Below are 15841 nucleotides of genomic sequence, written 5' to 3'. Positions count from 1 at the left end.
TCTTCTTCTGCCTCCTTTCATTTCTCTTCTTCCTCTTTTTCTGCTTCTGCTCTTCCAACTCTTCCTCCTCAGGAGTCTGAAAATACAACAAATGACGGATTATTCGTTTTCTTTTTTGAGATGACTGGCTTATTGATGGCCATGTTTATGTTCTAGATTACTTGTATCTCCTAGTGCCTTGCATAGGAAATACCTGGGGACTGCTGAGTTGTCTTAGTTAATCTCCAAAATGCTTGAATTGACATTTTCCTGCCTTGGCAAATACAAGCTCATCTCTATAACCATCAGGGGAAGATTGGATGTGTCTTATGAAATAGCAATGGGTCCTCTTACTTCCTTAACACCATGATGGCAAAGGAACAGGGAAAATTTGAACACACATTTCACATTTAGAAGTATAAAAAAAAAACGGACTGCTAAACCACACCTTTCATTAGGTGTGCAGTTCAGGTATGAGGCATGAGGCTAATCTCACCGTGTCCTTCTCTTCCTACCCAATGTTTTAATTTAGCTTTTTCTTCTTTATAAAGTACATTAAAAAAACTAACCTCAACCATTTTGAAGTGAACACTTAGTGGCATTTAGTATGCTCACAATGTTGTGCAACCACCATCTGTATCTAGTTCCAAAATATCTCCATCACTCCAAAGTAAATCCTTACTCATTGAGCAGTCCTCCCAATTCCCTCCTCCTCCAGCCTCTGACAACCACCACTCTGCCTTCCATTTTTATGAATTTATCTATTCTGGGTATTTCACGTAAACAGAATCAGACAATACTTCTTTCATTTAGCATAATATTTTGAGGTTCATCCATCCCAGCTTCTTGCTGGCTATACTCATTCCTAAGCTAGGACTGTGCCTCTCAGACCCGATAGACAGTTCTACTGTACTTTCTCTTGAGTATTCCTTGCTACCCATCTCTCCACTAATGACCTCACTTCACTTTTATTTTATTTCATTTTTGGTACTAGGGATTGAACCCAGGGAGCTTAACAGCCGTTTTAAAAAAAATCACATATCGATATCAATGACTTTTATTTAGAGACAGGGTCTTGACTGAGTTGTTTAGGGCCTTGCTGAATTGTTGAGGCTGGCTTTGAACTTGTGATCCTCATGCCTTGGCCTCCCAAGCTGCTGGGATTACAAGTATGCACATTGTGCCAGACCCTTACTTCACGCTTAAAAGAAAAAAAGACAACTTTTATCATAAAGAGATAAAAGTTTTTCCGTCACAGAATCATCCACTTACCTGCGTCTGTACCCACATGCCCTACAAACCTTATTCTGATGCCAAGGACACCTTTTCTTTGTTCCTTTCTGAGACCAATCTTCCACTTGTGCTTTGGATTACATCTTCTCTTGGCTGTGTCCTTTTGCTCTCTTACTGTTAATAGATCATTCTTGTTGCTGTATGTTTTGATGTGTGTGTCTGTAGTTTATTCATTTAAACTGATGAATAGCTTTTCATCGCACAGATATATGACAATCGCCAGAACTCTCTTCTCTGGCTATAGTCACCTGCCACATAAACATAGACACTTGCTTGACTTTAGAAAATCGAGCCTGCTCTCACCCATGAAACTTGACCTCATACTTGACTCTTCTCTGAGTTTCAAATCCAATCCATCAGCAAGTTGTGTCTGTCTGTGCCCCATCCTAACTTCTTTCTTGACCTTGAACGTTCTCCTCTTTCATCTAGGTTGTAGAAATGTTTTCCTGGCTCTTTATCCTGATTCTATTCCCTCCTTTGTTCACCATCTTTTAATAAGTTTTGTCCACGTAGTGAGTTTCAGAGTCTTATCATGGTCCAGAATCATGTGTGAGTTGCCCACTGGATATCTCTACTCACATTTCTTACTGCTTTCCCCTTCGTTCATTCTGCTTCAAACCCACTGGTGGGCTTGCTGTTTCAAACGTGCCAAGGACATGCTCATCTCTGGTTTTTGTGTTTGCTGTTTCTTCTTCTTTTCTTTCCCCAAAGTCCTTCCCTCAGATATTTGCATGTTTCAGACTCACTCCATCCAATTCTTCCTCAAAGAGCTTCTTGATTAGGCCATTTCCTGCCCACCATATCTCAACTACATCCTGTCTTCATCTTTTGTATTCATTTTACTTCATGGTGTCTATCAGTGTCCTGCACCAGAATGGAAGCTCTGTGAGGGCAGGTACCCTGTCTTTCACACTTTTATATTTACACCATCTTCAAAGTGCCTTGAACCTTGTCAGTTTTTAAAGAATGATTTTTAAAAAACAACAAAAAAAGCTTCAGTGAAGATGGGGCAGAACAATGTCTGAATGTTCTGTGGGGTGTGCAGTAGTGCACTGGCTTCTAGGCTCTGGTGCCTTCTGCTTCATGACCTACTGCCCAGTGCCGTCTAGACTGCCTGCTCCAGTTCATGCTCCCACATCTAAGCGTGAGGTTCTTGTTTCGTGTCTTTATAGGAATCCCAACATTTTGTTCCAGGGCCCCCTTATATTTTAACCCTCAAAGAACTTTATCTGAGTTATCTCTATCACATTTACCTAGTTATAAATAAATTGCAAAATGATTTCTTGATTTGTTTTAGTAAATGGATGGAGTTGGAGAATATCATGCTAAGTGAAATAAGCCATGCCCCCAAAACCAAAGATTGCATGTTTTCTCTGATATGCAGATGCTAATTCATGAAGGAATGGGGGGTGCTAGGGAAGAACAGAATTATTTTATATTAGGTAGAGGGGAGTGAAGGGAGGGGAAGTGGTATGGAGGTAGGTTGGATAATTGAGTGAAACAGATGTTATTACCTCATGTATACATATGACTGCATGACAGATGGGATCCTATAATATGTATAATCAGAAAAATGAGAAATTATACTCCATTTATGTATGATTTATCAAAATGCATAAATGCATTCTACCGTCACATATAAACTAAAGAGAACAAATAACAAGTTGATAAAAAATTAAAGAATAACTAATAAAATAATAATATAAGATTACTCCTTTTAGCAAATGTTAAGAAATTACTTTTCAAAGCAAACAAGAAATTAGAAGAGGGACTTTGCTTTATATCTTCAAAATATGTTGAATGTCTGGCTTCACGGAAGACAACTGAGTTCTCCTGTGTGCTTCTGTGGTTGGTCTGTTGTGATGCCACCTGTTTTGCGGCTTTGGTGAAGCACTGCTCTGCTCTTGGGAGAAGGGTCACGAGAAGGCAAAGAGCTTGAGAGGATGACGACAGTGTATGTGTGCCGGGCATTTAGAAGAATCTCCAAGAAGCCCGAGCTTCCTGGGTGCCGCTTTGCCAACCCCTGACTAGTATGAGCAGAGTGTTTCATTTTAATTTGGATTTTTTTCAGGTAGTCATAAGGTTGAACATTTCTTTCTTCATGTTAAGTGCTTTCTTTCCTTTTTTCGTAGGTCATTGACGTTTTCAGTTTCATAAAAAGCATTTGGTTACTAATTCTTTGTCTTTAGTGGGCACAGTCAATACCCGCTCCTTTAATCTTTTAGACATTTAAAATCTCTCTGGTGCTTTTTTCAGAATTGTTAAACATTCATGGTTTATTAATAACTTCCCATTTTTGTGTTTGAAGTCATAAAGATATTCTTTAGTCCTTAAGCTCACAATATTGGCTTCCATATTTATGCCCTTCCTCCACCAAGAATTAATTTTCCTATGATGCATGTTAGGTCAAGATCTATTCCATCATTTCCTCACTCCAACCATTGTTCACTGCTTTGCCAGCCTCATTATTAAATGGTAAATTCTTCCACATTAATCTATAATGCAGTCACTGCCAGGGGCTTGTTTGGTGTCACTTATACTCCGTGGCTCTTCTCTTCCATTGGTTTGTTTGAATGCATGAGTTCCTCATACAGGGAGATAATTATTCTTAGTTAAGGGCAACAACTGAATAGCTGGTAGGGCTCATCCCTCTTACAGAGATATTTGCTTTAAACTCCTTTTGGCACTTTTCTTTGTATTAATTTTTCAACCAAGAATTTGTATCTGTGATTTTGCCAAGTTATACTCAAACCTGTTTGTATTTTGATAGCATTATCCTGAATTGACAGTTTAGCTGTAACTTTTTTAGAATATTATTTAAGTCTCATCTAAGATAGGTTCCAGGTGGGTTTAATCATTAATTTAACTATCTCATATTAGAGATGAAAGAAAAACAACATTCAATGCCCTCCACCCTCTGCCATTAAAAAACCAAAAATGAAAAGAAATATTTATCAACTCATTGAAGAAGACAAGAATTTCTGACTTTAAAAGTCTTGGGAGAACAAGCCCAGAAGAAAGATTTATGAATTTGATTATCTCAACACATCTGTCTGTTAAAAAGAAAAAAAGGAAAAAAAACCCCAAAAACCCTCACAGTACATTTTACAAGGTCCTCAGAAGCATCATTTTCAATGATATGGCAAGAATTTATCATTTTTATATAAAGATTGTTCATCCAGCTTGATAAGGAAGCAAATTAAAAAACCTAGTGATGAATTATATCACATTTATCTAGTAAGCATGAAAAATATTCACTATTACTACCAATAAAAATCCTTTAAATAAAAACAGTGGTGACAGATGTGTGTTTATCCATTGGTATAGAAGCCTATCATGTAGATTACAGTTTCACATGCTGCTGTTGGAAATGTAAATTTCCAATTTTTAAGGAAAGCCATTTGGTAATGAGTATCAAACTCATACCTTTAAAAATATTTTCTGATGTACTATAGCTGCTTTGGGAAATCTCTGCTAAGGTGGTGATTAGAAATGTGGAAAACACTCTTTTTACAAGTTCTTTTTTTTTAAATATATTTTTTAAGTTGTAGATGGGCACAATGCCTTTATTTTATTTATTTATTTTTATGTGGTGCCGAGGATTGAATCTAGTGCCTCACAGGTGCTAGGCGAATGCTGCACCACTGAGCTACAGCCCAGCCCTACAAGTTTTTTTTTTTTTTTAATAGAAAAAATTTAAGGAGCAATTTAAATGTCTAAGTAAAAGTTAGGGAATATAAGTGTGCATTCTTACATAGGTATTCACATTACTGTTTATTAAAAAATGAAACTTGCTCATGTCATAAAGTTAAATGAAAAGGGAATAGAAAGTTACATATATTTGCTTTGTAATTAAGCAAAACATCTTTACCCAATAAAATAATACTCCTGGTTTCTCATGGTTGTTGTATTATTTATTTGTTTTCTCTCACAATAAGTGTTGATATTGTTTGAGTTATTATTTTTGCTGGCTTAGAACTTCCTGGGATGCTTTAGTTGGCTACCAAAGACATTGGTTATTTCAGATCATGTCATAACCATTTCAGTATGAAAAATAAAAGTTTCTTACAAAAATTTTAGTGTAAAGTAAATTTTACTTAAATACACCAAAACACCTGTCATTATCATACCACCATAACACAAATATCCTGTTGACTTATTCTTCCTTTGCTACATTTTTAAATTTCAGCTCATCCTAGCGTCCAAAAGGTGGTGCTAGTATCCTCTGCATCAGATGTTCCTGTTCAGTCTCAGCGTACCTCGGAAATCTCGGTTCCTGCTGATCTGGATAAAACCATAACAGAACTAGCTGACTGGCTCCTATTGATTGACCAGATGCTGAAGTCCAACATCGTCACTGTCGGGGATGTGGAAGAGATCAATAGGACAGTTTCCCGAATGAAAGTAGGTGTATGATGGAAAGGCTTGTGGGGCGGCACCACGACCCAGTTCACACCAGATCTATTTGAGTCCCCTTTGTTTTTCCTCATCTCTGAGTGAGGTTTAAAAATTTCTTATCTGCCAACAGCCACCCAGGACTAACTGCAAAGAATGAAGCTTTTCAGACTTTAGCTAAAGCCTCAGTATATTTTTAAACTCTAAAACCGGTATCACAAAGCTAGGCATGTTGGTACAAATGCAAGCTGGTGTTCCATTTAATGCCGGGTGTGATGTAGAATAATTTTCCAGGGCTGTATTTCTGCTCATTTTTCATAATGAGCTCATTTCATTTCTGACTTTAGAAGTAAGAGTATCCTAACCACAGTTTTATTATTGTACATATATCAGCTAATACCAGTATGTAAAAGTCTATTTCCATATTAAGTATGTTAGACTCTAAGCTGTGTGTGTGTTTTAAAGGAATACTAAAAAGAATATTTTAGATAGAAATAAGGCATATAACCGGGCATGGTGGCACACACCTGTAATCCCAGTGGCTTGGGAGGTTGAGGCAGGAGGATCTTAAGTTCAAAGCTAGCCTCAACAACTTAGCGAGGCCCTAAGCAACTCGGTGAGACCCTGTCTCCAAGTAGAATATAAAAAGGGGCTGGGGATGTGACTCAGTTGTTAAGTGTCCCTGAATTCAATCCCCAGTTTAAAAACAAAAATAGGGAAGGTACAATAAAATAATAAAGCAGCTATTGCTAAGTGCTCAGTATGTGCTGAACATTTTTGTAGGCCTTTTACATTTATCTCATTTGCTTCTCCCATGGTCCTGTGAGATAGGTGCTATTTATTCCCACTTTACTAATAAGCCCAAACTGAAAGAGGCAGGGACGGTGAGTAGCCCTAAATAGACAAGTTGTAGTGACAAGGCTGGGTTTAATAAAAGTCCCAGAGTAGGGACAGGCCACCTGTTAGGGGAGCAAGCATGAGCAGGGGTTCCTTCTGCAAGCGCTTGAAGGCAGGGTGGGATTTGGACATCTGAAGGTAAAGTGAATGACCTTCCAGGATAGGGGAAAGAGTGAGTGAAGACAAGAGGCAGGGGCCAGGGGAGAAGAGCCTTTGGGTCACATTTGTGCAAGAAGGAAATACAGTGGGAGGTAAGGCAGGACAGGCAGTTCCAATGCCCTCGTCGGGGAGCCTGCAGTCTGAGCAGAGCCCGCAGACTTTGGGTGTGAAAGCAGTTTGCACGCATCCTTCCCCCCGCTGCTGTTTCTTTTCTGAATTGCGGCTGGACTGGTGATAACAATGCGATTGGAGGCAAGAGATGCTTCAATCAAGGGAAAGAGCCCTTGGCGAGGGCTGAGAGGATGCTGTTGCAATTAGCGGAAATAAGGAGTAGGAGAAGCGGAGTGTGAATGAAGGTCTGGGGAAGTGGTTTTGGATTTGTGGTTTTGAGGGGTCCTTATGCCATTGAGAAGAAAGTGATCAGCATGCATGGAAACACAGTCTAGGATGCGGGATCGGAAGTTGTTAGTAGTCCATTTAGGAATAATATTTGTCACTCTAGAGGAGATCGAAGTCCATAAGACAAGTGAATTCATAAAGAGAAGAGCCTGGGAAATCTTCTGTCACACCATTTGTACTTATTTTATAATTAAAACATCCTTTCTGAATTTGTTAGCTTTTTGTGCACACTTATCAGCACCCAGAGCTGCAGTCCATGTAGGAATACAGTTTTTCACGTCTAAGATGGTTTAGCTTACAATTATTGCAGTTAGCACTTTTATTTTCTTTAATTTTTGTTAAATTTTTTTAGTTGTAGATAGACACAAAACCTTTATTTTCTTAATTTATTTTTATGTGGTGCTGAGACTGGAACCCAGTGCCTCACACATGCTAGGCAAGTGCTCCACCTCTGAGCCACAACCCCAGCCCAGCACTTCTCTGATATGTCACTATATCCCATAAGATGCTGCATGTACTTGTGTCTGGTACAGAACAGAGACACCAGGCGTCAGCAGCACTAGCTGCTCATGTTTTTTAGAGGGATTTTCTTGGTCTCCTCAGACTTGGTGCATCTTAGCTGTCACTGTCTTACTATTTCTGTGGAAGCTGAAGCACGTAGAGGGAAGGCCCCAGGTGATTAGTGGAAGAGCTGAGATTTGAACCCAAGATCTCTGACCCTTCCTCCCCTGCATTGCTGATGCCTGGCTTAGTGAAGTCAAGCGACGTCAGCAAACCTGTGTGCTTAGCCAGCGTTCTCATTGTATGGCTTGCTAACCTCTCTTAATGACCACTTCTCCTAACAGATCACGAAAGCTGACTTAGAAAAGCGCCACCCTCAGCTCGATTATGTTTTCACATTGGCACAGAACTTGAAAAACAAAGCTTCCAGTTCCGATGTGAGAACAGCCATCACAGAGAAATGTAAGTTTTTAAAAAGATTTAATATCATCATCCACCTTTCCTGAAAATGATCTCTTTCTTTCTCTTGCTGTATCTCTCATACACATATTTTCAAAAATTTATCCAACTAGGAGTTAATATTATTTAGTGTTTATTACTTTTTGTTTATGAAAAATATAGCTTCCTCTAAGTTTTTTTTTTTTAACTTTTTGTGAACACTGTCACATTCCCTTATCCTTGATGTATTAATATTAGTTTTAAGCAATTATAGCATTGAACTTTTTTTTCTTAAGGTTTTTTTTTTTTTTTTGGTGGTGGTGGTATTAGAGACTTTACCCAGGGGTTATCATTGAGCCTCATTCCCAGCCATTTTTAAATTTTTATTTTGAGGCAGGGTGTCTCCAAGTTGCCCAGGATGGCCTTGAACTTGGGATCCTCCTGCCTAAGGTTTGTGCCACCATGTCCTGCAGTTAGGGTTTCTTCTCAAGAAATCAAAATGACAGAAGACAGAGAAACCTATAGGAATGCAAATCTGTTCTTCTTTTGCACTTTATTCACTAATACTGGGTGTTATTGTGGTTTTTAGCTCACTTCAAAACTCACTCCACAGGTATCTCTTGAGCAACTGCTGTGTGCCTGACACTAATTTGGGGGGTTCTTTACTTCAAAACAAATTAAACAACAAAAATGGGAATATAGAAAACACCTTTGGAGTTCATATTTGAGTTTCAAAGCATCTTGAGCCTGCGTGTCATACAGAACAAGGTCTGGACATCTGGGGACTGTCACAATCTGCTCTATCTCCCTCCCTCTGCAGTCCCCAGTCCATCCATAACTCTGTACGATATATACTCTTTCAACATCCTGACATTTCCTGATCTCCTTACCTTTATTCAGGTTATTTTTTTTTTTTTTTCCCCTTTTGGCCTTTCCTTCCCAGGTGAAATTTTACCCAGTTGCTAAAATGTCACCCCTTTGTGTGAAGTCTCTGACACACTATTCTCGTTTTCTACCTTTAGTTCCTGCTGTGGCCTTGTTCCCCGTAACTTCATTATAGATCTCAGAGCTATTTAATTCTCCCTCCCTTCCTGGACACTGTGAATATTCACCTTTAGGGCCCTGGGGCCTCCTGCGGGGCCCAGTTCCAATCAGGTACTTAATAAATATCTGTGGCAGAATGTAAACTGGAAGAATAACATCTAATTTTTCTGAAAGAAGAAAGGCAACTATTTGCATTAGTATGTGTGTTTTGAATTCAAAATAGATGTGGTAGCAAGAAGTTACTGTAGAGATGAGTTAGCAAAGAATTTGGGTGCGTGATGATACTGGCTAGTTTCCTTCCTTCTCCTGCTCATTGTTGGATGATGATCCTGCCCATTGTAGGAACTCTGGATGGTCCCACTTGCCCTCCCCCGGCAGGGAACCTCTCTATTAATGACACCATACTGTTTACAAAGCCACATCCGGTTTGCTTTTCTACCCTCTGATGTTGTCTCCAGTTACCTGATTTTAAGGTTGATTTTTTTCAGGACTTTGCTTCTCCTGAATGTCTTCCCTTTCCCATTTAGCGCCCTCTCTTCTGTGTTTGTGTGTGGAGAGAGACTGTGTGGTCTTCCTTGCTACTCATTATATAAAAAACCCTGCTCAGCTGGAAAGTACCACCATGAGTAACCTGTGTTTCACACTTACAATGAATAAAATAATTTGCTTATTTTTCATGGTAAACCTGTGATATTTGCTGTCACTTGATGTCTTGTGGTTGTTCAGTATCAAAATATTCTATTAATAATAAAATTGGTCATAAGTTACCTTATGTAACTTTCTGATGGAGAAGTAGAACATCATGATAGATTTGTCTCTTTCCCTAAGTTGAAAACTTAAGCATTTTTTAAATTATTATGGCAACATAAAACAGGTAATCTTATCGAGCAATTTGTGAGAATTATGACTCGTAAGTATAACTTTTGACCTTCTGAACAACTTCAAGTTGACAGCTTTTATGGTTTGCTGTAACCCTATATGATTCCAAGAATTTTACCAGAATGTTCCTTATAACTCAGCTGGAACGCTCTCTTGTGGTTAGTTAAGTTCTTCTTGGGGCTGGTGCAGTCCTCCCAGTGGGCTGACATCCAAAGCCCCATCTAGCTGTTTGAACCTTCTCTTTCCTATTGGCATGAGTGGTTGCTGATATTCAGAGCTGTTGTTTACTGGTATTTTAGTACATGGTCATGAACTGCCCCTGAATTCATTATCAAAACCTTTAATGTCTTTAGCTCTCTTGTTCCTTAACTCCATGTTAAAAAGAGCAGAGAGGAAGGTAGGAGATGGGATCAGAAGAGAGGACAGGAAAGGAGAGACAAGAAGAAGAGAGGAGAGGAGAGGGGGAGGCAGATACGGAGAATATGAGAAAGAGGAGTAGAAATAACTCACAGGATGGGAGATAAAGAGACAGTATTGAATTTTATGTTGAAGACTCCTAAGTACATACAACTAGAATCTTCTTTTCTTTTAGTGTTTCTCTTGAACTTGAATGTATAAGAATATTTCCTTGGCCTGGCACAATGGCAAGCACCTGTAATCCCAGCTACTCGGGCTGCTGAGGCAGGAGGATTACAAATTTGAGGCCTGCCTCAGCAATTTAACAAGATCCTTTCTCAAAATGAAAATGAAAACAGACCTGTGATGTAGCTCAGTGGAAGAGTACCCCAGTACTCAGTCCCCAGTACCTGCCCCCCTCACACCCAATCAAACAGGTTCCATGCTACAATAAAACAAATAAGAAAAGTATTCTTAGCTTGTTTTCTTTTAAAATCCATACTGCCTTAGAGACTCTCCTTTGAGAGTATCAAGTGACTATGTCTGCATCTTAATGTACTATTAAACTCTATCTTATCAAACTGGGTTCTGCAAATACAACATTAACAAGGATATTTTTTCTTCGTTTTTTTTTTTTTTTTTTGCTTTTAGATTTGTTTATGGTGAGTTGTTTTAGTGCACTTAAAGTTGAGTTTAATCCAAAATTTTTTCCTCAAGAATAATTTCAGAAATATATCTATTAAAAGCTAGTCATGGTGACACGTGCCTGTCGTCCCAGCAACTCAGGATGTGGAGGCAGGGGGATTTGCAAGTTTGAGGTCAGCCTCAGCACCATAGCAAGAATCTGACTCATTAATAATAAGAAGTATATATATCGTATAGTGTGTCTGACATATATTACAGCTCCTTATAAATGTATTTTTCAATTTGCCCTCTTTTTTATTTATAGACTTTTTATGATAAATTGGGGATCAGTTATTTTATCCCTTTCCTGATCGTTACTTTTGGGGATCACCCCTTCTGCTCTTTCCCCTAGTGGAAAAGGTGAAGAACCAGTGGGACAGCACCCAGCATGGGGTGGAGCTGAGGCGGCAGCAGCTGGAGGACATGATTGTGGACAGTCTGCAGTGGGCTGACCACAGGGAGGAGACCGAGGAGCTGATGAGAAAATACGAGGCTCGCCTCTACATGCTCCAGCAAGCCCGGAGGGACCCGCTTTCCAAACAGATCTCTGATCATCAAGTAAGACTTGGTGGACGTGTCTTGGCAGCGTCATTTCCACAGACTCACTTCTTTTTCTGTTTTCTTAGGAGCCTGTCTTGATGTTTTCCTAAGTTCTTAGAATATATATTGAATTTACTGAAGCATTTGATCAGGAAGGTTTTCTGAATATTTCTAGAGGCCTAACAAATAGAAATGGGATTTTTTTCTTTTCGTTCTTTCTTTTTTTTTTTTTTTTTTTGCTAATGGAAAACCCTCACAAAACAACATGTAGAAAAAAAAAGAACATTTGCGTGATTCCAGAAACCTCATTTTAGTCCCTTCCCTGCCTGTCCCAGAGATTATTTGTAAAATTTTCTGAGACTTCTATTGGAGTGCTACTCTGGCAAGCAAGTCAGGTAATAAGTAAGTTTAGTTTCTTCTAATACATTTATCTCCACACTTTTCAATAGTAGGTACCTTTGGTGATGAGTTTGATTAGAGTTGATAATAGTGAATACTTATTTTATTTTTTAAAGTGTTATTTTGAATTCTCTCTACAATCGCAGAAAATATTCTTGAGTTGGCAGTTGTGGCCGTGAGGTTATATTTTGGTGGAACATTTTATTTGCCCTTGGGTACTCTCAGGTGAAAGGCTACATTTATGAAGAATGTAATAATAAAGAATGTGTGGGAAACAGAATCTAAAACCTGGAAGTATGTTTTTATTCTTCACAAGTTTAGACTTTCCATGGTTACCATTTAAAAAGCAGGTGGCTGGGGGATTGGTTTCTGAATCATTTTCTATGTTCATGACACCGGGTGATCATTTCTATCAGATGACTCAAAATTAATAGCAAAGTCCTGGACACTTAAGTAGAGAAATACAGTAAGAATTAATATGATTGATTCAGTCATCCTGTTTGGAACACGGTTGGTCTTTGTGTCTGAGGGATTAGCATCTACAGATTCAACCAACCAGGGATCATATGCTGTGTAGTTAGCATCTGTTGTGAACATGTAAAAAAAATTTAAAGATTCTCGTAATTATTCCATAAACAATGCAGTATAACAACTATATATATAGCATTTAAACAGTATTAGGCAATATAAGTAAAGTGTACAGGGGGATATGCATAGATGTGGTGCAAATACAACACCATTTTGTCTCAGGGACTTGAGCATCTTTGTGGATTTTGGTGTCCACGGGAGGGGAGGGCTCTTGGAACTATTCTTTCACAGGTACCAAGGGAGGTCTGTGTGCTTCTTTAACTAGCAGTGCTGTTCATTTCTCTTGGCTGGATTTTTCTTCTAGTTGCTACAAAAATCCTTAGAGGGTCATTCAGTTGTTACATAGATTTCATGGGAAGTATCTTATTCCAGAGACATTCATGGGCAGAGAGGGTCAAGAGAACATTGCCTGTGGAAGTACTCAATCTCAGTTTATCTATCCTGGTAGATTGTGTGTAAACCTTGCTCATTGCTTGATCTATCCAAGCAGTTAACTTTGTAAACATGCACAGCGATTCAGGGGCAAGAGGCCTATAAATTCCACCATTGTTGGTTCTTGCTGTTTCTCCAAGCACGTACAGAGGAACTCTGTGTGTGTTCATTCCTATATGAGGCACATTTCTGTAAGATTCAGAGGTATAGCAGAAGGAATGAGAGGGACAGATGGTTTGAGGAAGTAAAATATCTCAGAGAGGAAAATATAATTAATATCATCTGCTATATACCTGATTTCTTAGATGTTTTTCACTTCTAGAATTATTTTGGTTTAAGCCTACCTGCAAGGGTTTGTCCCCTAATTTGTTTTCTTCTTGTGATATCTGTGTCTAACACATGGTAAAACACCCTAGGAAGCAATATTTGGGTAATGGTAATTACGAAATGATCAGGTCTAACAATCACACCTGAACTTACACCTCAGCTGTTGCTTCAAGAACTGGGTCCTGGTGACGGCGTCATCATGGCGTTTGATACTGTCCTGCAAAAACTGCTGGAGGAATATGGTAGTGATGATACAAGGAATGTGAAGGAAACCACCGAGTATCTGAAAACATCGTGGATCCATCTAAAGCAAAGGTAACTCTAAAACTGTGGCGATGGAATGCATATTGTCAAGTTGAGAATTGGACTTGGTTTTCTCAGGGAAACAGGCCCCAAATATGTAGCCACTAGAAATACATTGTATTATTATTTTTATTTTGATAGTGTGATATGCTGAGTTGGTATTATCATGCCTACTAACTATAGAATGTGGATTTATTCAGTATCTACTTGAATTTCTACAATGCAGTTTTTCCTTGAATAAGCCTAGATCTTGGCAATGATTTCTCTGATTTCTCTCAGTATTACCTCAAATACATTTTGTAGTACTCTGTTAAGTAACACATATTTACAAATGCTTCAGGCAATAATAATTATAATGGCATAGTATGTGGCTGGGTCTTCTCAGTTGAAATCAGGTGCCATGGATACAACACTTGACTTCTGAAATAATTTACATATATTTGGATTTTCCATTCATTTATTATCTTTTCTTTCTGTTACTGACTAGTCAGTATAATTGGAATGGTCTGAAATAGCGTATGTTTTTAGAAGATTTTCCTGTTACATGAACACCTAGGATATGAGGAACTGTAAATAGTAGTTAACATGTTTTCAAGATGCAGATTTATATTCACCAGTATAGAGTGTTTACTTCATGCCTAGTACTGGGAAGGCCTGTGTGTAGGTGAAGTCATGATTTCCCCAACACTTTTATATATTTGAATGCAACTTCCTGAAGATTAATTTGATATTAAAACATTTATTTTGCAGTGAATAAAGTTGATAATAATCAGAACACTTTATGTTATATATGCCTGGTAATCAACTACGGTCAAACATTTAATGATGTTCAACATGGAGGAATTTTTAGACATTTCTAGAATGTTTTCAGTTAGAATCTTTAAAGCAGTTCTGAAAACACCAGAAGAGAATTATGAAGGAAGTACAAGAGCTTGAATGTGTTGCTGGATATACGTAGGATACTGGGGGACACAAGACTGGGGTGGCAAATACAGAACTTTTGTAAAAGGTTAAAGAAGAGTGGCTATAATTTTGATCTTCCTAGCATGTTAGCACAGTTTTTCTCTTTTATGATTAACAGATTATTTGGATAAAGTAAGGATCCCATAACTGAGGCAAGGGGAGCAAGTGAATTAAAAACAACTTGAAGCTGGGGGTGGTGATGCATGCCTGTAATCCCAGGGCCTCAGGAGGCTGAGGCAGGAGGATTGAGAGTTCAAAGTCAGCCTCAGCAAAAGTGAGGTGCTAAGCAACTCAGTGAGATCCTGTCTCTAAATAAAATACAAAATAGGACTGGGGATGTGGCTCAGTGGTTAAGTGCCCCTAAATTCAATCCCTGATACCCCCGAAACAACTCGAACCCTGAGATAGTCACCAAACTCACTTCATCTATGCTTTTCCAAAAATACCATGCACAAAGAGTTATGACTTTGTTTTTGTTTTAAACAATACCAGAAAAAAATTGATCACTTAGGAATGAGTGGTCTGCTTTATTTAGTACCTCCTGTTCTTTTTTCTGCTTTTACTTTGTAAATATTTTAAGACAGCCTACAGCGGTAGTGAGATTCGATGGAAGAAGCAATTAAAAATGAATTATATTCCAAGGTGATCTTTCATTTATCATAGCAAAGACAGCCCAGTGTTCCAAGTTTATTGTCGTTACAAGAAATTGTCCTTGCTCAGTTTTCTTTCTGCATTTTTGGGGGAAATAAGCAAATGTATTAGTATTTCAACAAGATTCAGATATATTATTATTTATAAAGTTGGAGAAATAACAACAAAACTGTGGCTCACAGGATCCCTTCATGAGTGACAGCCAGGGTTTCTATTTATTAAGAGTTTTCTTTTTTAAACAATAATATTTATAATTTTAACTGTTTTAAACGGACAACTTTTTGGAATGTATAAATCTTTCTTGCCTTTTAAAAAAATTTTAATTGGGGCTGGGGAGATAGCTCAGTTGGTAGAGTGCTTGCCTTGCAAGCATAAGGCCCTGGGTTCGATCCCCAGCACTGGAAAAAAAAAATTTAATTGTAGATGGACACAATATCTGTATTTTATTTATTTTATTTACTTATATGTGGTGCTGCTGACCGAACCCAGTGTCCCACGCATGTGAGGCAAGTGTTCTACCGCTGAGCCACGACCCCAGCCCTTCTCTTGCTTTTTAAAGTATGAGAACTTCTAT

The 15841-nt window shown here is 38.4% G+C and overlaps 1 protein-coding gene across 8 annotated transcripts in view; it reads left to right on the top strand.

The window, feature by feature from the left end:
- Positions 1–15841, top strand: part of UTRN (utrophin) — a gene marked incomplete at its 3' end in the record, with an annotated part of 506460 nt that overhangs the window by 236482 nt on the left and 254137 nt on the right. For all 8 annotated transcript variants that reach the window (XM_079146787.1, XM_079146786.1, XM_079146788.1 and 5 more), the window contains 4 exons: positions 5462–5676; positions 7968–8085; positions 11417–11622; positions 13511–13665. In XM_079146787.1, the coding sequence (XP_079002913.1) occupies positions 5462–5676; positions 7968–8085; positions 11417–11622; positions 13511–13665 (694 nt within the window). The remainder of the gene's footprint in view (positions 1–5461; positions 5677–7967; positions 8086–11416; positions 11623–13510; positions 13666–15841) is intronic.

The sequence above is a fragment of the Sciurus vulgaris genome, assembly GCF_902686455.1.
Source record: "Sciurus vulgaris genome assembly, chromosome: 7".
In the NCBI taxonomy this organism is placed as follows: Eukaryota; Metazoa; Chordata; class Mammalia; order Rodentia; family Sciuridae; genus Sciurus; species Sciurus vulgaris.
The sequence above is the reverse complement of the archived record's forward strand: the minus strand, read 5'-3'. Positions and strand labels throughout refer to the sequence as shown.